The sequence below is a fragment of the Papio anubis genome, chromosome 4, assembly GCF_008728515.1.
Source record: "Papio anubis isolate 15944 chromosome 4, Panubis1.0, whole genome shotgun sequence".
NCBI lineage: Eukaryota > Metazoa > Chordata > Mammalia > Primates > Cercopithecidae > Papio > Papio anubis.
The window spans coordinates 104156203-104182431 of NC_044979.1; the positions used below are offsets into that span (position 1 = coordinate 104156203).

Below are 26229 nucleotides of genomic sequence, written 5' to 3' on the forward strand. Positions count from 1 at the left end.
AAATATGGGTGTAAATGACTAATATGGATTCTTGACAGTTTTACTGGAACAAAACTCCTGTTTTCTGGCTTTGATGGCCCATATTTGGCTGTCTCCATGGGTGGCTGTTGACTTCCTCTTCCTTGCCTTGTAGCCCATATGGCATCGCAGTCTGCTAAGTGAGCTTGCTGATGTGAGTGGTGATGTATGGTGTTTCCCTGGGACCGTAGAGTTCATTTGCATGACCCAAATGTGCTGCTAAACTTTGATTTGCTTATCATGGTGGTGAGAATTACGGCATGGAGGTAGACTTCAAGAATGTAAAAGTCAGAGCATTAATATAAGTCAACAGTTCTCAAAGTGTGGTCAGTGGACCTTTGGGAGTCCCCAAGACCGTTCCAGGGGGTCCACAAGGTAAAAACTATTTTTGTTATAACACAAAGACACTGTTTGCCTTTTTGCCTTTTTGGCTATGTTCACATTTGCTCCGATGGTGAGTAAAAGTGCTGGAGTTAGCGCAGAGCAAGACAGTGACATAAAGTATACTAGTTGTCATTTGTTATTCACCACTGTGTACTCTCAGTAACAAAGACAAAGAACAATGCCATTTTTCACTTAAAAATCTCCTAGATGAAACTAAAAATTATTAGTGTTTATTAAATCTTACTCTTGAATATACACCATTTAAACGAGAAGTATGCAAAAATAAAAATTGATTGCATATCGAAATTCAGTGAATGTCTAGAGGAAAAACACTTATGTGTTTATTTGAGTTGTGAACTGACCCAACTGCTATTTTCATGGAATTCCATTTCTACTTGAAAGCATGATTTGACAGACAAATTATGGTTATTAAGAATTGAGTATTTGGCAGACATTTTCTCAAAAAATTTTTAAAAATGAGCATGTCATTTCAAGGAAAACAAGTGGCAGTATTTGTTGCCAGTGATAAAATTTGAGCTTTCAAGTGAAAATTCAAATTTTGGAAAATTTTTATCTCTCATTGGGAGCTTGACAGTTCTATAATATTCATATAATTCTCTGAAGAGATGCCATTAAAAATGTGATTTATTTTTGATATTTTATAATGAAGTATACCAATATTTGGAAGATCTGCCCAAATCAATATATTCCACATGACTGATGCATAGTGTTACAAAAAATAATGCATGGGTAGAATAGAATATTCACTCAAAGTACAAGATAGAGCAATACATTTTATTATAACAGAAAATGGTTCATTGATATGGTTTTATATTGGTATAATATCAAAGAAGAGTACCCACAATTATATAAAATTGCTATTAAAACCCTCCTCTATTTTAAAACTACATTTCTGTGTTTAGGTTGGGTTTTCTTGATACTACACCCAAAACAACATGTTGCAATAAACTGAATGAAACAAATAGGAAAATCCAATGTCTTTTATTAAGTGAGACATTAAAGAAATTTGCAAAAAAATTAAAACTATTCCATATTTCTCACTAATTTTTTTGGTTTGGAAAATACAGTTATTTTTCATTAAATTGGTTATTTATGTTAGCATGAAGTGGATTTTTGTTGTTTAAAAGGAACACTTAAAAATTTATCAGTTTTATTTCTAATATAGTAAACATCAATCTGTAGATAAGATATCATTCAAGTCAACCAAAACTCTTTGGTAGGTTCAATAATTTTTTTTTTATTATTATACTTTAAGTTCTAGGGTACATGTGCACAATGTGCAGGTTTGTTACATATGTATACATGTGCCATGTTGGCATGCTGCACCCATTAACTCGTCATTTACATTAGGTGTATCTCCTAATGCTATCCTTCCCCCCTCCCCCCTCCCCACATTAGGACCCGGTGTGTGATGTTCCCCTTCCTGTGTCCAAGTGATCTCATTGTTCAATTCCCACCTATGAGTGAGAACATGCGGTATTTGGCTTTCTGTTCGTGTGATAGTTTGCTAAGAATGATGGTTTCCAGCTGCATCCATGTCCCTACAAAGGACACAAACTCATCCTTTTTTATGGCTGCATAGTATTCCATGATGTATATGTGCCACATTTTCTTAATCCAGTCTGTCACTGATGGACATTTGGGTTGATTCCAAGTCTTTGCTATTGTGAATAGTGCCACAATAAACATACGTGTGCATGTGTTTTTATAGCAGCATGACTTATAATCCTTTGGGTATATCCCCAGTAATGGGATGGCTGGGTCAAATGGTATTTCTAGTTCTAGATCCTTGACGAATGGCCACACATTTTCCACAATGGTTGAACTAGTTTACAGTCCCACCAACAGTGTAAAAGTGTTCCTATTTCTCCACATCCTCTCCAGCACCTGTTGTTTCCTGATTTTTTAATGATTGCCATTCTAACTGGTGTGAGATGGTATCTCATTGTGGTTTTGATTTGCATTTCTCTGATGGCGAGTGATGATGAGCATTTTTTCATGTGTCTGTTGGCTGTATGAATGTCTTCTTTTGAGAAGTGTCTGTTCATATCCTTTGCCCACTTTTTGATGGGGTTGTTTGTTTTTTTCTTGTAAATTTGATTGAGTTCTTTACAGGTTCTGGTTATTAGCCCTTTGCCAGATGAGTAGATTGCAAAAATTTTCTCCCATGAAAATTAATTCAAGATGGATTAGAGACTTAAATGTTAGACCTAAAACCATAAAAACCCTAGAAGAAAACCTAGGTAATACCATTCAGGACATAGGCATGGGCAAGGGCTTCATGTGTCTAAAACACCAAAAGCAATGGCAACAAAAGCCAAAATTGACAAATGAGATCTAATTAAACTAAAGAGCTTCTGCACAGCAAAAGAAACTACCATCAGAGTGAACAGGCAACATACAGAATGGGAGAAAATTTTTACAATCTACCCATCTGACAAAGGTTCAATAATTTTTAAGAGAGTAAAGGGATCCTGAGATTAAAAAGTTTGAAAACCACTAGTCTAAGCTATACTTTTCATATGTGATGACACCAGCTAAGAATTCATATCTAGTTTACATACAATCCAGATCATGTTTTCTTTTTTTTCTGTGTGTGTGTGTTTTTTTTTGTAGCATTACCATTGTCGTTTGGTTTCTTCGTATTTGTCCAGAAATGTCCATAAGACGTCTTTGCTGGTCCTCAATCTTGATGCTCCCAGATGTGCACATTGCGTACCTGGGAGGAGGCACTAACCATGGGTTCTACTCACCTGAAGCAGAATAGAGGAGCCTGTGTAGAGTAAAGACAAATTGCCATTGTCTTTTCTATCTGGCCAACTCCTTCATGTGGAGAGATGGACAGCTAAGCTGAAGACATGGCAGTTAGTATATTGCCATGAATGATTCAGGCTGAATGATTCTACATGAAGCCTTTCTTATCTAAAGACATAATTAGAATTTAGAAAAGTGATTATGAGTTTATGATGAAGAATATTGTCATCATGGAATATTAAATGGTCAATAAAATGTTAATTATGAAAAATGAAAAGTGCATGCTAAGATTTCAAGTAGGGAAGGTAGAATACTCAGTGGTATTGCAGTCTGTCAACAAAAACTTGTGACTATTTCTTAGAAAAAAAGATTGTGCTAGACACTGGGATATGGTGGTGAACAATTGACACAGTCTTTGACTATAGATATAAAATTGTTTGAGCATGTTGTGTCAAATTTGAAGGTCAAAAGTGAAAATGAAAATAGATGATTGGGAAAGCTGGTTCAAACCTCTCACATTTTTTCAAATTAGTGTGTTTTGTTGATAATATTTTAATTTCAGTGTTCGGGGACCAGGCTAGAGATGGGAGTGAAATTCATGCAATTCAGCAATCTGGACCCCTGCCTCATCAGAAGAGCATGGCCCACATGGAGGAGAAGCAAAAGGAAGGGAGCTGGTTCTTGCTGCTCCCAGCTTAGTGTCCTTGTCTAATCCCAAAGCTCCTGCTTTACTGTTTTCCTGGTTTACTCAGTTCCTTGACCCAAACCAACCCAGTCTCAGTCTCACTTGTGGCCCTATGAGGTCCCTCCTAAGGAGACCTACATGGGGTAAACAAGCTTTTTCTTTGGATCTTTATTTCTGCCATTGCCACCTACTGAGGATTCTATAAGGGATCTATTTGTTTCAAATGTGTCACTTTTTTAAGGCCTCCCAGAGACAGTACTAAGGGGCAAAGTTTGCTAGGCTGAAAAAGACAGGAGAAAGACCTGACTGAAATATTCCTCGGTATATCCTACAAATACCCCTTTTAAAGGCATGGAAACCACATATCCCACATAATACGCCTGGGGAATTTGTAGCCAGCTATGTTTTCAGAGGATGTGGGAGGTAGAGTTTTTATAATATGATTATTTATAAATATTCCAGAAATGCCAGACATTGGTAGGGTGACCTGGTTTATAGAATTGGAAAAGGGCCATGTTGAAACCTAGAATTCTTTTCTTTTTTCTACAGTTAAATGAATAAAAGTTCCAAAAATTCAATTCAATACTGAGCAGGAATTTTGATGTAGCTTGTATTGACAAGAGTGGTTTTTGGAATTCATAAAAATATAATCTTAAAATGGAATTTGATGGCCATATTATTTGATATCGTATATATATATAGATGGGAAGAAAAAGGTTTTGGGGCATACAATCAATTGCTCAATATACAGACTTGTTTAACTAATAATTGTCAGCAAGAAATTTACCTCAAGGAGGAAGAACCATACAGCTATAGATCCTTAGGAAAGGCCTATAGTAGTAAAATTGAAGTTGATCGGCATTTTCCAAATTGTGTTTCCCTTTATATCATATCAGAATATGTTCAAGTGCCATCGCAAAAGAGTTCTATGGTCAAATAAGTTTGAGAAACACCATATCCTATATTTCCCCAATGGAGTATCCATATTTGTTAAAAGATTTTTAAAAGCCCTCAATGAAGGAACCTATTTAACTTTGTTTAACCCAACTTTACTCATTTCTTGGTAGAAGTCTTGTGTCATGGAAACACTATTAACATCTTATACTATGTAGCTGTCATACTGCATATATCAATTGCATATATCAATGTAATTGATAGAAATTACATTGATTTTTTTTTTTTTTTTTGAGATGGGGTCTTCTCTGTTTCCCCAGCTATAGTGCAGTGGTGCAATCATAGCTCACTATAACCTGGACTCCTGAGCTCAAGTGATCCTCCCACCTCAGCTTCTCGATTAGCTGAGACTACAGGCACTACCACCATGCTTGTCTAATTTTTTATTTGTTGTAGAGACAGGGTCTCACTATGTTGCCCAGCTGGTATCAAACTCCTGGTCTCAAATGATCCTTCCACCTTGGCCTCCCAAAGTGCTGGGATTACAAGCCTGAGATGCTGTGCCTCGCCATACATTGATTTTTTTGATGGAGAGATTTGGCTAATCTGAGCTGCTTGTGTCTCTGAGGAAGACTGAGGTGAATGTTGGCATGTGTCAGTCAGGAATTCTCATTGTCTTTCACGTTAGGTCAAGTCCTTCATGTGGACAAAAGGACAGCCAGGCTGGGAATATGACTATTAGCTGGAGGAATTCTGTGTGCAAAAGTCACAGTTATCTATTTCATCCTTCCTTCTAGACCTCAGATGGATTGTGGTTACTGCATCCATCAATACTGTTTTTTTAGTTTTTAGTTTTTTTCAGAAAAGGCATTTAAAAATTGGTAATAGTGGCCTACTATATCTGCGGGGTTGCCTCACACGTTAACAGGGAACACCAGCCTATTTGTGGCATTGGTAAAGGAGGCATGTCAGCATGTGCTGTTTTTCACAGTGAGATGAAATGATTATCCCCCAAACCCCAAACAAACCCCTCCTTAGGAAAACAAACACTTGCAAGTTTATTTTATAAAATCTGTGTTGAACTTATATAAATATATTGTGACAGCAACTGTCATACTGCATATATCAAGAAAGTGCTTTGAAACTTTATGCAAATACATGGGTGATATATACACTACTGTACACCCCAAAGACTACCCATGTGTTCTTGGTGCCAAGGAAAACACAAATGTTCTCCTAACTTTTCAGAGGAAAAGTCACCACAGCTCTGTACCTTTCACAGCCCCGTTCTCTTGGCCAGTGAAATATACTTTGACTGGCTAAACCCAGACAGTGGGGTGGGGACGAAGGTGCCAGAGGTTCATTTTTAATTGATAACACTTACAGAGCAAGCACTGTGCTCGACACTTTAAGCACACTGTTGCATATAATTTTCACAACAGCTTTGTGAAGAAATAGCATTGTTTAGAGATAAAATAACCAAGACTCCAATTAAATAAACTGCCCAAGGTCACTCTTTTATTATTCTATGGAGCTGCCTGGCATTTAAAATTAATTTGACCATATATGTATATAATAGCTAACATTTATTGAGCATTTCTTATATGCCAGGCATTGAATTAAAAGCTTTACCTCCATTGTCCTATTCTTCGCATGAACTCTATGACACTAAATAATATTGTTTTTCCCAATTTACAAATGAAAAAAATTGAAGCTTAGGAGAAGTTAATTAACTTTGGTGCAAAGTAGCAAGGAATAGAACTGGGAATCTGAAGGAGCTCTTAACCCCGGGAGTTTGTTCCCTTAAGCATATGTGTTTCCAGCTTTCCTCCTTGATTTAGAATCTGGAACTATTTCCTGGTTTGTATTGAGTTTAAGGCATAGATCTTCTCGTGTCATCAAGAACTAGGTTTTCCATAACATTTTAAAGTCATTATTTTTCCTCAAAGTTTTGATTTATCACCCATTATCTGGAGTATGGTATAAGTTCTGCATGCATGGATATTGTTATTTCTACAAATTGAATGATAGAGAAGATTTGGAGTCTTCAAGAGTATTTTAATGCAGACACCTCATATCTAAGTATTGGACGAAAGAAATGTCCTCTTTACACAGATTTGTAGCTTTTTGCCCATACCATTGGGCTACATTGGTAGCTGTGTACCCTTTGGAGTTCGGAATGTTTGAGAAGAGAATCCTTTAATATTTTTACCATGAGCAATTTTGTTTCAAACACTGCTCCTTTCATTCCCAAGTTTTAAGAATGCTTCTGCTTTTTAAAGTAAAATTCATCAGACCCTCCAAGAAATAGTAATGTTGAACACTTTGCTCTAGTGGTTGCCCGTTTCCCTACCATGGCATGTTTTATTAGTGTTGGAGTGAGAACAACCGTTTTCCAGCAGGATTGATTCTAGAGAGTGGGCCACTTTTCATTTCACGGTTAGAGACTGGGAGGATTTGGGAAAGAGGGAACAAGAATTAATCCTCAAGGCTACCACAGGCCAAACCAGGTCAAAGGCTCAGTAGATCATACTCTTTGTCCTAGACCACTGGAAACACTTTCCTAAAACAAAAACACCAAATGGTCATTGTATATGGAAGTCCACACAATGCATTTTAGGCAAAGTAGCATATTTTCTACCTTACGAATTTTTGGAAGGGGGATGGAGACCTTTTGTTTTAGAGTTTCATTCACAGAGTCCATAAACACTTATCAGGTAGTCACTTATAACACATAAGCATTTAATACACTATCTAAATATTAAGAGAAATACTTCAACTGAAAGGGCAACATCCATAATCCAGGCTTGGGAATGTACAGGACATTCTTCACATCAGAAATATGTTCAACCACTCGGAGCTAGCAATGTTCTGATCATGAGTTGATTATGCACATTGAGTTACTTGTTTATATCAGTTCTCTGAACTTGGAAACCACATGTAGTATCAATGGATGAGGCTCTTTATAAATAATATAGACCAACTTAAGAAGTGATTTTCTGGATTTCCTGGTTAAAAAAAAAAAAAAAAAAAAAAGCTAAGCGTTCAGCCTTCAGTATGTAAGTTTTCACGTAATCTGCCTGTTTTTAAGACATTACCATCAACTTTAAGTTAGGCCGGTAGAATAAAATGATCTTTCTGAACTGCTATGTCCCTGAATTCTGGACATTTGCCCCAAGAATATTCCCCTTCAATACTGGTCTTTGAAGAGAGCCCTAGGCATGTTCCAAGGGACTTGCCCCCTGGCCATTGACCACAGAAGCCCTGACATCTCTTTTAAGTAGATTGAACATTCCTGGATTTATAATCAAAGATGGCATTCCACTTGTCTTCCATTAGATTCACAGGAACCACAGAGATTGTCTTTGGTTTTTAGTGCAACAGTTAGGGTGCTTCTGACAAGCCCTTAAACTTCTATCCTTCTAGTTACGGTCTTTTAAAAAAAAGTCCTGAACTGCTGTCCTTTTCTGTATCATTATCTGAAATAAGGTACTAACTAAGAATATTCAGGTAGAATTTTCTTCTATCTAACTGGTTTAGACTTGTGTTTCTCCATCCTTCTTGAGAAAGACCTTTGGGGTTAAGCATTTTGTCACCGTTGCGGAGCTGCTATCCACTCAGACCTTACCCATGATCATAACCCTTCCATCCAGCCATGGCCTCGCTGAGGTGCTGCTCTCTTCTGGCCTCTCAGCATGTTCTGGCCAAGATTACAAGATCATGCTTCTGAACCTGGCCTAATGTTATTCCAGAAGAACTTCAATTTAATATAACTTATTGGCCAAGCCCTTCTTCCCGTCTGGCCAATACATGAATCAATTTGTCAGAGAATATGCCTTGTGGATTTGTGCTATACTGCCAAATGCTGAGCATTGCTGACATTGATCATCTTTCGGTAGGAAGATGGAGAGTCTTCCTAGAAAGTCAGAGTATATGATAGAGGAAATACCACTTTCCTGAGCTGGAAAAGATTCTATCTTCTGCCATGTCTGTCTGCTGTTGTTCCCTCTATTTGGCATTGCTGCCATTTTTCCAAGCACTTTGGTTCTCAGCCTGTCACGGCTACTACTTCCACCAGCTTTGCACATTTCAACTAGTATCCTGGAGGCCTCAGATGACAAAGCAGTGTAGAAGTCTTCACTCAAGTGGCATGGGCCAACATCACTTTCCTTTTTATGTGCTTTACTCAATTATAGGACACCTAAATCAGTAGGGTCTATACTTGAATCTCACAAAGATTTTAGTTAAACAATTCTTTTGTGCTTTTACTTTCACTATTCTTTCTCCTCTAGGACAATACAGGCGTCTGTGGTACTGAACTTCGGAGGATGTGAGTGACAGATGCCAAGTTATATTGGTGATAGCATGTTCCTTCTGTCAGGCTCAGTCAGTAGGTGATTCTCTTGTTGTTCATTTCTTCCTCCCTTAGGGTGGATTTTCTCTCAGGAGAAGCCAACAGGTGAACCTCTTCCTTTCACTGGACCTGCCCAAACATGTCAGAACACTAGCTTTGGCTCATGCTAGGACCCCCCACCACAGCTGGTGCCAACAGACTATACACTTATTTTTCTTTGATCATATTTGGCCTGGATTAGGATCGTCCCAAGAGCTTGCCAAGATTGGGTTTCAGCCTGTCTCAAAACACAAACTTAAAATTGGTTGACAAGACCAATACCTGGGAGCATCATGAGTTTGAATGAAGAGTGCCGGAAACTTCTAGTCTCTCTGCACAGTGTTCCTTGATGGAGGCCACGGAGTGTTTATTATAGAACATCATGACATTGTACTTACAACATTTTGGATTTTGTTAAAATTTTAGGAAATTGCCACCTGATACAAATTAGAGAACTGCACATAGCAATGGATACCAAATAGATATTCTGGATTTTTTCATTTAAAGACCACAATGTCTGACATATAGAAACTCAAATATTTATTGAAAGGGTGAGCAAAAAGGATGCCGTGACTTCAATTGCTATTTAGAAATTAAAATGAAGTTTAAATGTAGTCTTATTTTTCCGTAGTGTGTTCAGGCATACTAAGAAAAACCTGGAAGACTTCTAAGTATAATTTTGTCAACACAGTGAGAGGGATTCAGGTATATCTTAATTAAGAGTCATTCATGTCAAGATAACAGATATTTTTTGTACCTCAAGAAACCTCAATGGAGCACAAACATTTCTGAGTTATTTTCAACTTTAACTGACAACCCAACAAGTAGGCGTTTCACTGAAAACCAAACACTTCTGATGTTACTCTGGCCTCACTGTGTGGCTAGGCACAGTGGAAGACAGAAGAAATATTAATGAACATGGCTTCTGCTCTCTGTGAACTTTCATCCTAGTTTGGGACAAATGATAAACCCATATGAAGCACTGTGGGAACAAAATGAAACCATATAAACTATTTTAGGTAGCCAGAACTTAAAGGCAAACAGAAAGGTTTAGGAAAACAGTTCATTGGTGATGTCTTGGGTTTCTGTCTCTGCAGTTCAGTATTTCTAGAAGTCTTGAGCAGTCAAAGGCCTCCCTTTGGTTTCCTCCTTAGTGCCTATCCAAAGTTGTTGTGATGTAGACAGCCTGGGGAACATGAAAAATGCCCTTTCTCCTGCATAATGGTGTTATTTCCTTCCTTTTAGGAATGGCTCATAACTCTTAGGAGGTGTGAGTTCTAAATGATTGTTCTTTTCATCTTCCTGGAAGCGGGCCAGGCTGTAGATAAAGCGTTTGATGTGTGAGCAGTAGGCTTGTAACAGCTTTGACTACTTCTATGATGATGAAAGGTTGAACTTTGATAAAAATGGCAAGAAAAGGAAAAGGGCTCATTTTCTTCCTTTCACTTTTTTTTGGTTTGTTTTGTTTCTGGTCAGCAGTTGAGAAACGTCCTACCAGGGTGGTCTGCGAGGTCTACAGGAATCTGAAATGTTAGGAGGTGTTTCCCTGTGGATTAACTTGTTTATTTATTGATCATTTCAGAGAGGGAACACCCAGGCTCAGAGGCATGGCAGGAGCTGGCTGTCAGAGCCCTTATCAGCAGGCCCCGCCTCTCCTCCAGTCTCAGCTCAGCCCTGGAAGGGGAAAGACCTTGCTGGGGGCAGTTTACTGGGTCCAGCTGTCATTCAGCACCTGCTTCCACACACCACACAATCCAGGGCTGCAAATCTACTCAGACTCCCAGAGCTTTGCCTCTCCTGTCGGTTCCCAGGGCATTTGTTCAGAGATCTGATCTGAGCTTGTAGGGTGGCCTTATCTTCCTGATTCTAAAATAGACAAAGAGGAAAGTAAAATATGTGTGGACACCCAGAACCAGTTGGAATTTGCCTCAAACAATATCGCAGTCTTTCATTAGTGATTTGTTGTGTCTGCCTGAGTGGAAAGCTTGAGTTGGCGGAAGGAGAAGAATTTCTAAATTTTCTTTTTCAAAGAAAAAATATAAAAGAAAACAAACACATGAACAAACAAACAAGGAAACCTGCCCTTCAGCTGAGTGACAGGAAGAGCTAAGATCAAGAACTCCAAAGTGAAGATGAGGCCAATTTTACCTTTAAAAATGAGACTTAAGCAAATACAATAACCAAATCCCCTTTTTAAATGGAATTTAGTGGCCGGACAGTGTGGCTCACACCTGTAATTGTTGTGCTTTAGGAGGCTGAGGCAGAAAGCTTGCTTGAGGCTGAGAGTTTGAGGTCACAGTGAACTATGATTGCGCCACAGCACTCCAGCCTGGGTGACAGAGAGATGTTGTCTCTTAAAAACAAACAAACAAAAAAGGGATTAGTGGAACTATGGTAAAGACATTTCCGTCATGTATTTATTTAATAATCTAATGTTTACTTTATGAAATTATGATCTTTGGCTCTGCCCCTATATGCAGTTGAAGTTTAATGCCGTCTGCATAGCCAGGCTGGACCTGCTCACTCGTGCAAATGTTGAAAGAAGGCATCTAGCTGTGCTATCCACAGGCTGAGGCCTCGCAGTGCCTGCTCTGTAACCCCTCCACTGAGACCAGTTGAGGCATTTTTTTCTATAAGAATCTTGAGATATAGCGAACATGTTTAAATTCTTTGGGAGTCATCTAGCTGACCGTGAGAGGACACTGATGTCCCTACAGGGCTCTATAGCATGGGCCAGAGGGTGCCTGGCCAAGTCCCACAGCTTAGTGGGACTTAAGAGCAGTGCCTGCTTGGTAACCCCTCCACTGAGACCAGTTGAAGCATTTTTCTATAAGAATCTTGAAAGACAGCGAACACGATTAAACTCTTTGGGAGTCATCTAGCTGACCATGAGAGGACATTGATGTCCCTACAGGGCTCTATAGCATGGGCTAGAGGGTGCCTGGCCAAGTCCCATGGCTTAGTGGGAACTTCATCTTAAAGGGTTGGTGCTGGCCAGCAAGACTGGCATAGCGTCCCTGAAAAGACCTGTTGGCAGCAAGGACAGTTTTCTTACTTCATTAACACCCAAAGTTGCTCCTGAAGCTGTCCATCAGCGCTTATAATTTGCCTATGCCAAAAGTAGAGGGCGAATAAGATGAAAACATTGGATTGTCTGGTTTGAATTTCATCTTCTAACTAGGCATGGGTGCAGGAAGAAGAACAAATACGTGGATGTGAACTTACTCAGATCGCAAGCCATATGACCAGGATTTAAATCCAGCTTCTTGGCTATCTTTTCCTTTTGGAAAATATTGGAAACACTAGCTGTTTTGGTGAGGTGTGTTGTAGTCACATTAGGCCTGAAATATGATATATGGGACTACACAGAGAAATTAAATGTCATTTATTTAATAATAATTAGGGTAGGCAGAATAATGCATGCCCTGGCCCCAAGATGTCCATGTCCTAATCTCCAAAACCTGTGAAGGTGACCTTACATGGCACAAAAGACTTTGCAGATGGGATTAAGTTAAGGACCTTGTGATGGAGAGGTGACCCTGGATTCTTTGGGTGGGTTGCCCACTTACAATAGTCCTTCTAAAAGGGAAGCAGGAGGGTCAGAGTCGGAGAAGATGTGATGACGAGCAGAGAGTGTAGTCAGAGGGAGGTCTGAAGGTGCTTCACTGATGGCTTTGAAGATGGAGGAGGGGGCCATCAGCTATGGAAGGCAGGCTGCCTCTGGAAGCTGGAGAAGGCAAGGAAACAGATTCTTCTCTAGAGCCTCCAGAAGGAATGCAACCTGCTGACACCTGGATTTTAGCCCCATGAAACTGATTCCAGACTTCTGACTGTAAGAAAATAAGTGTGTGTTGTTTTAAGGCCACTCCATTTGTAATTTGTTATAGCAGCAATAGAAAACTTAAGAAAATAATATAAACAATAATAACAGTGATGCAATTAGACTTAGAAACATTAATTGGTGTGCAAAATAAAAGGAATTTGTTTCAGGCTTGGTTCTCAAGACAGGGCATTAGTTCATAGTTCTCTTAACAGGTCGTGAAGTACAAAAGGGTTTTGTTTTTCTCAGCCCCGTGGACCCTTTCTCAGGGGTCTTTGTTTGCTATTTTTTATGGGACAAAATAAGTGTCTTCGTCGAGCTTTGCTGACATGTTCTTGAATATCTATGTGTAGAATCAGAGTTGAGTTTTATTTCATCACTTGGATACCAAAACTCATATGAAGTCATATGTCCAGGTTTTAGGGGTCAGAAAACTTCCAAGATCCTCACAGATTTTTATGATAAAACCTGCATTGGTTTCAGCACAGACTCCTTGGAGAAGCACAATTCTACCCTGTCAGCTCTGATCACAGCTCTGTCTCTACCCACACTGTTTCTCGGTGACCTCTTCCTTCACAAGCCTGAAGAAAAGTGGCTTCCAGCCACCAGAGAAGTGAATTGAGGCCTGTTCTTCTCTCACTGAGACTGCTCCACTTGAAAAATGGGCTTCATCCTTCAGAACACTTGTCTTGAGCACATGTTAGAAGCTATGATGTGTGCTAGCTGCTGGGGGAATGAATAAGATAAATAAGCTTTAAGTCTTACTTACTGGAAGTTCATGCCAGTGAAGCATTTGGCAAAGCACAGTGCCTTGGACAGAGGCATTGAATTCATCCAGGAAAGTTACTAAAAATGCACGTTCCTGGACTGTGGTTTGAGGAATCATTGGCCTAGTACTCTAGTTCTCAACTGGAGGTGGCTGTGTTTCCCAGGGGACATTTGACAATGTCTGGAGACATGTTTGGTTGTCACAATTAGAGGATGAAGGGTGTCACTGCCATCTAGCAGGCAGAGGCCAGGGATGCTGCTGTACATCCTACAATGCATAGAACAGCCTCTGAAGCAAAGAATCACCTGACCCTAAATGTTAGGAGTGTAAAGGTTGAGGAACTCTAATCTAGTGGGTAAGACACACACACACACACACACACACACAATTATACCACTGTGGTGTATACATACCCAGATGTATCCCACTATAGTGTGTGTATGTGTATGTATATGTATATGTATATGTATATGTATATGTATATGTGTGTGTATCTATATAAACACCTCTGTTAATGTATTTAAAGTATTATATGCTCTGGGGCAGTAAGTGCACTGCCTTCTAGCTTTGTCTGAGAAATCTAGGGTGGGCTGAAAGCTGAGTTCCCACACTTGGCAGCTCATCAGGGCCACATCTTGTATCAGTCAAGGTCCCATCAAGAGGCATAAACCGTACCAGTTATTTGAAAATAGAGGATTAAATATAAAGAACTATTAACTAGGTAACTGAATGACAAAAAGATAATTCTAAATTATCGTGGAGATACCACCTGCTAGATGAAACCACCACCTCTAGGGTTGGGGAGCAATGGAATGAGAGTAGAATTATTAAAACTTAGAGGAGGGGCTGTGTGGAGCTGAGATTCAGACTTCTGAGGAGGGGGTGCCAGCTGGCTGGAGTGGGATGTTGAGATGAAGCTGGTTTTACTTGCATGAAATGTTGGAAAATCTCTAAACTGGGATCAGTTGCTGATGTGGGAAGGAAGTGCTGCTGCCTGGTGAAGCAGCATTAATGGGACAAGAGGCCAAGGGAAACAAACAGAAGGAACCAGTCCCTTGTCTGGTGCCCCTGCAGGCAGAGCCTATCTTAGACTAAGCTAGCAGAGCAGAAATGTGGCATGCAGAGCCTCAGCTTCAGCACCAGAAGGCAGAGTGTGAATGAGGATGTGTGGGTTTGGAGTCCGAAGACAATAGCTTAGTGACTGAGACGTAGTTGCAGCTTTAATAGAATACAGGTGCCTGGGTTCTGCATCGGAATCTTGGACACAAAGACCTCAATATTTTTTTTTTTGCAAGATTTCTATGGGTGATTCCGACCCACTGCCTAGATTGAGCACCCTGAATAGAATGAGGAGCCTCTAAAAGTTTTAAAGCATGGAAATAGCCCATTATTATTTGTAGATTCAAAAGCAAATTCTTTCAACTGAGTGGAGGAGGTGAGTAAAGGGCCTGTGTTGGTGGATTATAAATTAGCTATGGGGATGGTGAACACTTTATCTTCTTCCCCAAGGAAGAAGATAAAGTCCCAGACTTACAGATTTCCATATTAGGGGCATCTTGTTTAAGATGTAAAAGAGAGAGAGAAGGAAAGAAGGGAGGTGGGGGGAGAAGACAACATGAAAGGAAAAAGCCCTGGAGGCAAAAGGCAGATACATAATGTGGATTTTATCTAAGTAAATAACAAAAACGTGGACAATATATTTTATCTAAGCCATTTTGATAAAAAGCAGACATAAAGCTACAACCAGGGAAGACATCTACCAGGGAAGACACAAGAGATGTCTAGAAGGAGAGAAAGTTCTGGCCATCACTTTGATTATACTTCACACTCCAGCTGAGAAATTGTGCTGTGGTCTTTGGAAGGAAAGGCTCTATTAGATGGAAATAAGTCAACTTGGATGTTAGAACAAAATTTACATTTCAACCCTGCCACTTACTTGTTGGGTGGCAGATTTTCTAAGCAATTTCCTTAAGGCTTACAGACTCATTCTCTACTCTAGGAGTGACAATAGCTTGCCCACAGGGTCTTCTGGAGACTTATGAAAAGTACCTAAGCACAGTATCTGGCACAACCCAGGCTTGTCACTCACTACCTATTGGAGGTGGCCTCTCTCCCCTTGTCTACTCTGCTACTGTCCCCTCAATCTGCCACCTCATCTGCTGTCCCTTTTCTGCTTTGATTTGTAGATTAGACTATTCTTTGTAGACCAAGAACAGGGAAAACCAAATCCAAAAATCTTTACTCCTGGAAGTTAAGTTAAGTTAAGTTAAGTTAAGTTAAGTCATGCTCTGGAAACTTAGCATGATATAGTTCTAGGCCAAAGTAAGGCATGGCTAAGGACATTCATGTTTTTTGGTGAAGTTTTTTGACCAAATATGTATTTCAGAGTGGTTGCTTTGCTCACATACCAGCTTTTCACCACTGACTGATATGATGTAAGATTATGGACCACACTTAAATCCTTTGCACTCAAGATATATTTCTCTCCTACACCGCCCCCTCCAGCTTTTCTCTCTTTTCTTCCCACTTCCATCTCAGAAGCAACTCTAGAGAAAAAACAGAGAACTCTATTTTTTTTTTCCCAAAGAATTGGGCATAGGAAAAATTGCTCTAGAATGTGGAAGAGTGTAGCTGATTCATTGTAATGGGTTAGCACTGCACTACTCTGCTCCCAGCCTCTGGTTACGGAGCCAGGCTCTGCTCCTGGTTGGGAGATGAGTGCCGCATCACATGCTACAAGATGGTTTTCAGCCCCCAAGTCTCACTGGGTACTCAGCTGTTGGAGAAGCATCCTGCATGCGCATTGCTGTTGTTTTATCGTCTTGAACTCATCACCATATTCAGGAAGATAGGTTTTTATTATGCAACAAAAATGCTGCTCTAGGGTAAACTTTTACACAAAGCAATTGTGTTCCTAATGGAACCATCTAAAACAAAAATAAAGGGGCAGAAAATAGGCTTGGCATAGGTTTCAGATCTTTCTTTTAAAAAAAATCGCTAATTTTTGAGAGAAGCACTTGGATATGCAATTTGAACAAATGACCATCTCTAAAGAACAAACTTACCTTTCTAAGAAGAGGCAGATGATGAAAATTATAACACACGAGTACAGTGAAAGTTCCTAGCATTTCTTTTGTTGCTGACCAGATAAGAATACAGTCATTTGTCCTTATGTATTTTAACCATTTAGGAATTTTCAAATATTTAACAAAATATGTGAGACATAGTTTTTAGTTATGCTTATAGGTATCCTACCAGCTTTACATGCTGAAGTTGAATGTTGCTTTTTGATGTATTAACACCAACAAACAGTTAGTATCTAAAATGTACAAAACACAAGGCTAGAATGTGTAAAACCCAATAAAACACAATGGTAAGTGGATGAGACAGCCCAGAACTATGCCTGGGCTTAGTTGTTATCAGCATCCTGTAATTAAAGTGGTCTGAAATATTCAGATTCTAGAGCTCATTCTATGTGGTAGCTCTGCCTTTCATTCACTAATTTTTTTATTGAGATTTTGTTTCCTTGAGCTCATTGCTCTTCTGAAGGATAGTAGGCACAGAGCACTGGCCCCTACCCTCAAGACAGTTTAGCTTGGAAGTAAAGTCAATGTCTCCTTGCAGGATGTGCCAAAAATATGTATGTGTGTGTCCCAAATACAGGGGTATAGATGAGAACAGAGGTATGGAGAGATGGAGGAGGTTACTAGGAACTGAAGGTTCTAGAAGGCTTCACCGGTGAGAAGAGGCTTGAAATTAACCTTGAATGAAGTAGGATTTTGATAGGGGTTAATGATGGTGGTGGGGTTGTGACAGAGGGAAAGAGGTATGTTTAACAAAGATGGAAACCATAATTTATGTTTGGGGGCCATAAAGAAACTCTCTCTTTATGCTGGAGTTGGGAGAAAAGAAGATTAGAGAAGAGATTATGGAATGTTTTGACAAAGTAGGCTAATGCGATAATAAAGAACTGATGCATCTGAATAATGTAACCAAATTTATTTCTTGCTTATTTCACAGTTCATTGCAGGGATCTGGCGGGCAGACTTCCATGTGATAACCCAGGGAACAAGACTCTTCCAATTTTTTGTAAAGTGCATGATGCCTTCTGCATTTAGCTGGCCATCTGTCTAGTAGAGAGAAAGAGTGAGAGCATGGAGGATTGATGTAGACCTATAAGTGTTTTATATTATTTCCATCCATCTCCCATTGGCTAGCATTCAGTCATATGGGCACACCTCACTGCAAGAGAGTCTGGGAAATGTAGTATAGCTATGGCAAGAGAAAAGGGTAACCAATTTTGGTGAACACATGGTCTCTATTATATTGGCTTTTAGCTCGAGTGGGTTGAACTTTATCCTGGACGAAGTGGTAGGTCATCTTTAACCTTAGCAGGGGTGGGGCATGCTCATGGGCCATATACACTCCTTAAAGGGGATGATTTTTGTGTTATATTCACTGCTGTATCCCCAGAGTATGATAGGCCTTAAACAAATGTTTGATAAAATAATGGAGTGATGGATAGATGCTGGAAAGAAGGTCTGGTCATGTTGAACCTTCCCAGATGGATTAGTGAAAGAGAGTTGAGGCAAGGAAGCCAATCAGAAAGCTACTGTGATCATCTGATAGTACATTTACAGTTGGAATTTGTTCAGTTTTAGAAACAGAAATGTTTACTTCTGCCATTTTACTCTCTTAGCCTACAGCATAGCCACAGATTATAGTTTAATCAGAGTCCCTGCTGAGTTGAAATCTTAGAAGCAGGTTGTGAGCTGCAACTGTGTTCCTAGGAAAGGCCTGGACTTTCTTTGGAGGCATTAACTGGAATGCAGCCTCTGGACTTGGGCTTTGTCACAATACTGCAACCCAAACAAAATAAAACTTGACTAAACCAGCAAACCCAGATTGGAGTTCAAGTTACTTTAACGGACTCTTGGGAAGCACAGACTGCAGTTGTATTATGTATGCAAAATTTGCTCTTTGACCTTATTGTAAGGAAAATTACTTCAGTACACATAATCTTTTGCCAGCTTTCCAAAGCATTGGATGAGTTACTCTTTTGCAATTGTGCAATATTTTTTAAATTTCAATTTTCAAATATGGTTGAAAAATAGATGCTGATCCAACAAGAACAGAGAATATGAATGAAAAGAATGTGTTCTCTGTGCACCTACAAGAAGTCAATACATAGGCAACCTTGTGTGGCCCGAGGCTTCAGGATTTTAGGAAGTTGCTTGCAGATGAATTTCTTTGAAATTAAAAGCTAAGGGCAGCATCTTGGGTGCTTCCTCTAGATTCAACTTTTGTGCTTCATGTCTAAGCTGGGGCTGACCCCAGGGCCTGGCCACGATTCAGGTTACACGCCCCTGAAGTCTGATGAAAGGCCTCTAACTTTAATATTATGCAGAGTTGAGTGAGGAATCTCAGAGCAGCCTGGGATTCTCGGGAGATTTTTAGTGATTCTTGTTGATTTGGAAATAATGTAAAAACAACAGAAGAGTTTTTTGTGGTATTTTTGCATGTTCTCTATTGGCTTGGGGGAAGAATCCAACATTAAAGAGGCGTAAAAAATAACAAATATTTTAAAAGACATATAACATGCCCTCCCCTTTTCAGCCATCCCCACCAAAAAAATAAACTGTTGTAATAAAAATGGCGAGAACAGGAAGGGAAAACAGAAACAACAGGCGGCCGCAGTGTGCTGGGATGGGAACAGACAGGCCCCTAGTGGCTGAGGCTGATTCTTCTATGGCCAGAAAGGAGTGGGGAAGGTGTGAGGAAATGCATCAAATGGAATCTTTCCCTTGCGGGGTCCATGGCTTTTTAAGCTGTGAGTTTCTCATTTCCTGAGGCCTCTTGAGATATAAATTATGTGCTTAAGACAAGGAACCTGCAGGTACTAGTTTGGTTTCTAGCTCAAATCGCAGAGAAGTCAATTCATTGAAATTCCACTTGCTGAGTGATCTGTTTAACAAATTCACTGATTTTCTTAAAAGAAAAGAAAAGAAAACCTCAATTATTTTAAATTTTCATAGCAATTTCTATTGCATAGGATAGTTTTCACATCAGCTTTGCCAGTTTGTTGGATGTAAATCAGCTGGAAAACCTTATTTCGGCCCCAGCTTTCTGAATATGAAGTTACAACTTAACTGGGCCTGGGGAAGCAGGCGCCTCTGGTGAGGGATAGGAGGGGGAAGTCAGCAGACTGTATCCTTAGGCAGGGAAGAGGGGATGCTGAGGTTAAACCAGGGGGGCAGTGGATGTTGGAGGTATGGAGTGGTGGAGAACAGAAAGGGTCAAGAATGAGAATGAGGGAGCAGGGAAAATATTCAGAGACTCCAAAACCTCTCCAAATAGGTTTCTGAGACTCTACCAGTTCTTCTCATATCAATCTTCATAATTTTAATTAGTGGAAACAGATTTGGATACCTTGGTGAATTCAGTGAAATAGTTCTTCTGAATATGGGCTTTTGGTATATCCATTTTCAGCAGGCTGGCCACTTCATGTACTTGGAACCTCCTTGAGCCATTTTAGCAGCACCTTCTAGCTGTGGCAGACACCGAAGCCTTCCTGGAGGAAGATGTCTGCAGAACTTATAGAAAGATGTGTGTCTGGAAGATAGGAGGAAAAGTCTCAAAATGCCAAAGGGTTCCTTTGCTTGCTTGGCAGAGTGGAACTAGAAGGCCGTGACCTATTAGGATGGTCCACTCATCCTGGTTTGCATGAAACTTTCCTGGTTTTAGTACTCAAAGTTTCCAATCCCAAGCAAACAGAGACAGTTTGGTCTCCTATACCTACTGTAAAGGTGGTTTTGAGATGGAAAAAGATAAAGAAAGTGGTGGTGGGTGAGAGGAGGTGATGCTGGAATCACCTCCTCAAAGGCGGTCTTTTTGCAGCTGCAGTTTGTATGGCCTACAGGGAAGATCAAAGGACACTTGGGGAAAATCACATGGGCCTGAGCAGTCGACCCAGGGACCTAATACTAGGGAAGAGCCTTAGGTTTGTTCTAGATATCTTGGTTGTACAATCTACATGCACTTACTTTTCTAAATATGCTTTTTTTTCTCTCTCTTTTCTTAGGGAGGCAGGACACAATGTGTGAGAGAAGTCTGTCCCATTCTCTCCTGTCCCCAGCACCTTAGTCACATACCCCCAGGACAGTGCTGCCCCAAATGTTTGGGTGAGTTACTATTTTCAGGTCAAAGAACAATGTAATTTCTTCTCAAAGTTTCTGCTGGGAGTGTTTATCCGTGTTATTTTGAGGTTCTCCAGTTGTCCTATTTCATGGCTTGTTAGAAACAACTACCTCTTCTAATTACAGAAGTGGAAAGTGTGTACAGGATTTGCTTCTTAACTGAGGCCTCCAGGGAGGCTTCTCTCCTGTCTTCACTTGTATCTGTAACTGGGTACACCAGATGACCTGGGATAATTCTCCCTTCTGGTGAGAAAGTATTGAAGAAACTATCTTTAATAGGGCATATGCCTATTAACAGAAGCATATTTTAAAGGTATTTGAAGTAAACCCATGGAGGAATATAGACTAGTGTTACTTTCAGAGTAAAAACCATGCAGGAAGAAACACATGCAAGAAAATGAGAGTTTTGGAAGGAAATAGTGAATAATAGCCAACAGAAAGAGAGTATGATCGCTTTCTTTTTGAGCATTTCATAGGTGCTAGGCACCATGCTAGGCACTTTATATATTGTTTTTTCTCATTTGATCTTCTCAAGAAGCTGTGAAATGTAGGTACTAAGTATATAATTCCTATGTGTAATGCAGGTGCTATTATTAGTTTTATTACACTGAAAAGGAATTAGATTCCTAGATGGCAGTCCAGCCAGTGGGTTGTGGATTTGATATCCGACCACAGGTATGTGTGATTCCTGAGCCCAGCTCTAACCTGCTGCAGCTCATCTTCCCTGGTGACACAGGAGGGCTGCATGCACATTGCCAGCTGAAAGGGGACAACTTATGATGGGTATTTTCTAGAGTATGAGGTTCTTTGGCTTTTGCTTGTATGCTACCTTCTTCTTCTTCTTTTTTTTTTTTGAGACAGATTCTTGCCCTGTTGCCAGGCTGGGTGCAGTGGTGTGATCTTGGCTCACTGCAACCTCTGTCTCCTGGGTTCAAGTGATTCTTGTGCTTCAGCCTCTCAAGTAGCTGGGTCTACAGACACATGCCACCACACCCAGCTAATTTTTGTATTTTTAGTAGAGACAGGGTTTCATCATGTTGGCCTGGATGGTCTCAATCTCCTGACCTTGTGATCCACCCGCCTCGGCCTCCTGCAGTGCTGGGATTACAGGCGTGAGCCACGGTGCCCAACCTATACTGCTTCTTAATGATTCCTGGGCCCTTAAGCTGGTTGAGGTCAGACTATCAAGTTTCAAATAAATATGGTGGCTTGAGCCACCATATAAATACAATAGAAGCTCCATCAACCTCCTTAGAATCTCCAGGGATCCTTGAGGGACTAATGTTTTCCCTAATTGCCTCTGGCTTGGTGTTTCTGCTCCTGCTATTTCTCTTGATTTTCCCTCTTTCCTTCCTTCCTTCCTTCCTTCTGATCTTTCTTTCTTTCTTTCTTTCTTTCTTTCTTTCTTTCTTTCTTTCTTTTTCTGTCTGTCTGTCTGTCTGTCTGTCATTTTGTCCTTTTAGAGGCTCCAGCAACTTCCCTAGAATCTCCAGGGATCCTTGAGAGGCTAATATTTTCCCTAATCGCCTCTGGCTTGGTGTTTCTACTCCTATTTCTCTTGTTTTTCTTTCTTTCCTTCCTTCCTTCCTTTCTCTCTCTCTCTTTCTTTCTTTCTTTCCCTCCCTCCCTCCCTCCCTCGCTTCCTTCCTTCCTTCCTTCCTTCCTTCTTTTTATTTCTCTTTCTATCATTTTGTCTTTTTAGATGCATCTCCCCTCAAATCTGTTTACATCCTGTGATGCCATTGAGTCAAGGCTTGGAGAGTAGATTTCACTGAGGGTTTGCAGGCAGTAAGCGTGATTATTTTACACAGAAGCATAGTGAACAACATAATATGGGATATTAAGCACTCTCGTTCTTAAAATGTCTTAATTGTTTTGCCTTCGGGACAATTTTACTGATGGTCTCTTCTATTTGAGCTCCTGTCACTTAAGGCCCATGCCTTTTCCTTGAATCCTCTCTCCTTCCTTTCAGAGTTTACTGTCTTCAACTCTGAAACAACCTGTTGATTTATTTTTCTCATTCCCAAGTTAGCACAGTCATACCATGAATTCTATTTTTTATGACCAAGTTGACAAATAAAGGTATTTTGTTAAACTAAGAGTTTTCACCTCTTTGATGGCTTCTCCCGCTAACTTCATCTAACAATGATTGCCTTCCTGCTACACACACACAAACACACATACACACATACACCTGCTACACACACGTACACACATACATACACACACATTTAAAGTAAATGTGAAACAGAAGAGCAAAGGAGAATTGCTTAGACGCTCCTGATTAAAGACATTTTCACTTCTATGTGTTCTGTTTGGGTTGCCAGTGTGTATTAGTGTCCCTGGAATAGGGTTAGCCAGTTTGGTGTGGCACAAATCATCATGCTGTGGGCCATGGTGGAAGCAGTGGCCACTTAAGTAGGAAAGCCATGACAAAGGGGATGGCATTTGGGTCTGGCTCCAAAGATAAGTAAGCTTGATTAATGCTTTGAAGCTGGTACTGTGGATATGCTGTGTCAGTTCAGAAGCTTCTCATATGAGCAACAGCTATTGTATTGAATGCAGGTTTTTCTGTTCATTTATGGTTATAAGGCATACTACAAAAGGAACAGTAAGTTTTGAGAAACTTGAAAATCATAACTCTTCCAAATGAGATCTTTTTTGGTTGGGCTAGACCCCAGTGGAATGACATGGAAATGTCTGAAGTCAGGCTGTACACAAAGTCTCTGAACCACTCCCTTGAATGTTTTATCTTATGTTGGACCATGATGACTTTGGGATTAAGGTAAGATTTTATGCTCTTTGAAGGTAAAAACCAACATCCCCACACAGCAAGATACAAAGACAAAAAAGCAAACACTAGGATGCTTTCTAGATGCTGAAATCTTAGTCTAATTAGACTTTAGATGATTGGGTGCTGTTTTGCTCTTAAATTTTCCCTTAGGCAGGGTTAACATGATATACCTCTGCCTTTGCAACATTCCTTTCCTTGTTTTCCTCATTCTCAATGGAGAGTCTCAGCACAGGAAAATATACACAGAGCAGCACCTAGTGCACTCTCACTGACACAACCCAGGTTCATATTTAAATTATATCACCTCTAATAATCATAATACATACCATCTGCCCATTTATTCAGGATGTGTAATGAACATCAGGCATTGCTTCAAGAGTTTTATATTTACAATTTTAGGTAAAATTTTCATTTTAGTGAGAAAGAATTGAAGTGATTGGTCACATTTGTTCAGGGGGATAAGCACATTGAAGAGTCTGTTTGTCAATCAATCAATAAATCAATTGATCAATAGACCCATCCAGCCATTCCTCCACCTGTGGAACAATATTGACTGCTATAGTGGTAGCATAGGCAACAGGCTATGGGAATGCAGAAAGGGATCATTAACTCTAAGAGGTAGAAGGGCCTCTGCAGAAACAATGTGGAGCTCAGCCATGATGAAGGTGCATTTTGATTGGTGAAGGATGAAGCTTCTACACAGAGCTCTGTATCTATCTATTTATTTATCTTCTGCCTTTTGCCAACAAGGATTTAAGACCACTTACAAAATACATGAAGCACATATAGATAAAGGATAGTAACAAGGCAAACCAGATTATCCCAATTAAAAAAATTACTCAACTGAAGCAGAGATATTTTAAATTATTAAAGGACAGAAATACATCTCTGATTGATTGATTGAAAGGATGATAATGTTTAAAGCAGTGAAAAATGACTTCACCATCATTTTTATAGTAAATATAAAAAATAACTGCTCAGTCATATTTCTTATTATAATGTCCTAAAACCAAGGTGCGATTAGACAGAAGTGATTATAATGGGATGGGCAATATCTATGTGATCCAGGCTGTGTGCAGCTTTCTGATTCTTCAGGGTAAACCTATTTGGGTTCCTTAGAGGAATATTTAGGGAAAGAATGAATTTTTTTTTATTTTGCAGATAATCCTTTAATTTACTATGTCAGTTCTTAGGAAGTTCAAGAGACTCAAGACCTGGGTGTGCACATAATACCTGTGTTAGTTGGGGAATTAACAATCATCATGCTAAATCATGCCTAGCCATGAAAGAGTTTTTGGTTGTATGCTTCAATATTAACACCATAGTTAGAGGTAGTGACATGGCAATGTGGTATTGATGATGCCATTTTATGAGTGAAGTCAGTGAGGCCTGGAGAAATCATACTCATTGGTCACGAGGGAGTCTATATGTAGGATCCAAATTATAACTCACTTCCACCTTTTGAGGGCCAACAAGTTTGCTCTTGGTGGTGAGAACCAAACTAATGATTTAGTTCTGCATCTATATTGTATCCTGGCCTTGAGGTTGGCTATGATAGGAAGAGAGCATGTTTTTCTTGACTCCCACTAACAGTTATTCTAACAATTCTAGTTCTGGGAACAGCATTTAGTATGTTTAGGTATTTTGAGCATTTCATTGGGCCTACTGATAAACAGAAATTGCTATTAATGTTTTTACAAGAAGAAAGAGTGGTATGAATAGAAATTTGATCAGTGAACATGAATTAACTTAGTCTTTAATTAAAGTAACATCGCAGAGATGTTTTGATGTGCTTCAAGGAGTAGAAACTCAAATACTAAAAGAAAGGAGGAAATTAGGTTGTACTCTTTATTTGGGATTGCTGTTTTGGTCCTTTCGTTCACCAATCCAGTCTTCACATCAGGGAAAACCAAGCAAGTTCTACAGAGATACTATGCCTATGAAAGGCTGGACACTTGACATGTGCCTCTGTGTGAGTTAGCTTCACCCTTTACTCCTTTATGTAATTTCATGACTAAGGTGCTATCTTAGTCTGTTTAGTCTAATAAAATACTATAAACTCTGTAGCTTGTAAACAACAGAAATTTATTTCTCACAGTCTTGGAGGCTGGGAAGTCCAAGAACAAGGTGCTAGCAGATTTACTCTTTGGCTCATAGATGGTGTCTTCTTACTTTGCTGTCACGTGGTGGTGAGGGTTCTCTCTGGAGCCTCTTTCATAAGGGCACTAATCTAATTCATGAGAGCTTTGCTCTCCTGACCTAATCACCTTTCAAAAACCCCACCTCCTAATACCATTACATTGGTGATTCGAATTTACCATATGAATTTTTTTGGAGACACAAATGTTCAAACCATAGCAAACATTATTTCATTAGTTCTTTTTGCTCATTCGAGATCTTCTTGAAATATCTTGATTCCTCCTACCTCCACCCATCTCCCCCACTGCCCATACCCAATTTTTAGATTATTTTACTCATTCTTTAAGAAGCTCCTCAGGCAT

General features: G+C 39.7%; 1 protein-coding gene across 3 annotated transcripts in view; it reads left to right on the forward strand.

Annotated features, from left to right (window-relative positions):
- Positions 1-26229, forward strand: part of BMPER (BMP binding endothelial regulator) — a 243831-nt gene that overhangs the window by 116113 nt on the left and 101489 nt on the right. For all 3 annotated transcript variants that reach the window (XM_009203122.2, XM_009203124.2, XM_009203123.3), the window contains exon 7: positions 20820-20919. In XM_009203122.2, the coding sequence (XP_009201386.1) occupies positions 20820-20919 (100 nt within the window). The remainder of the gene's footprint in view (positions 1-20819; positions 20920-26229) is intronic.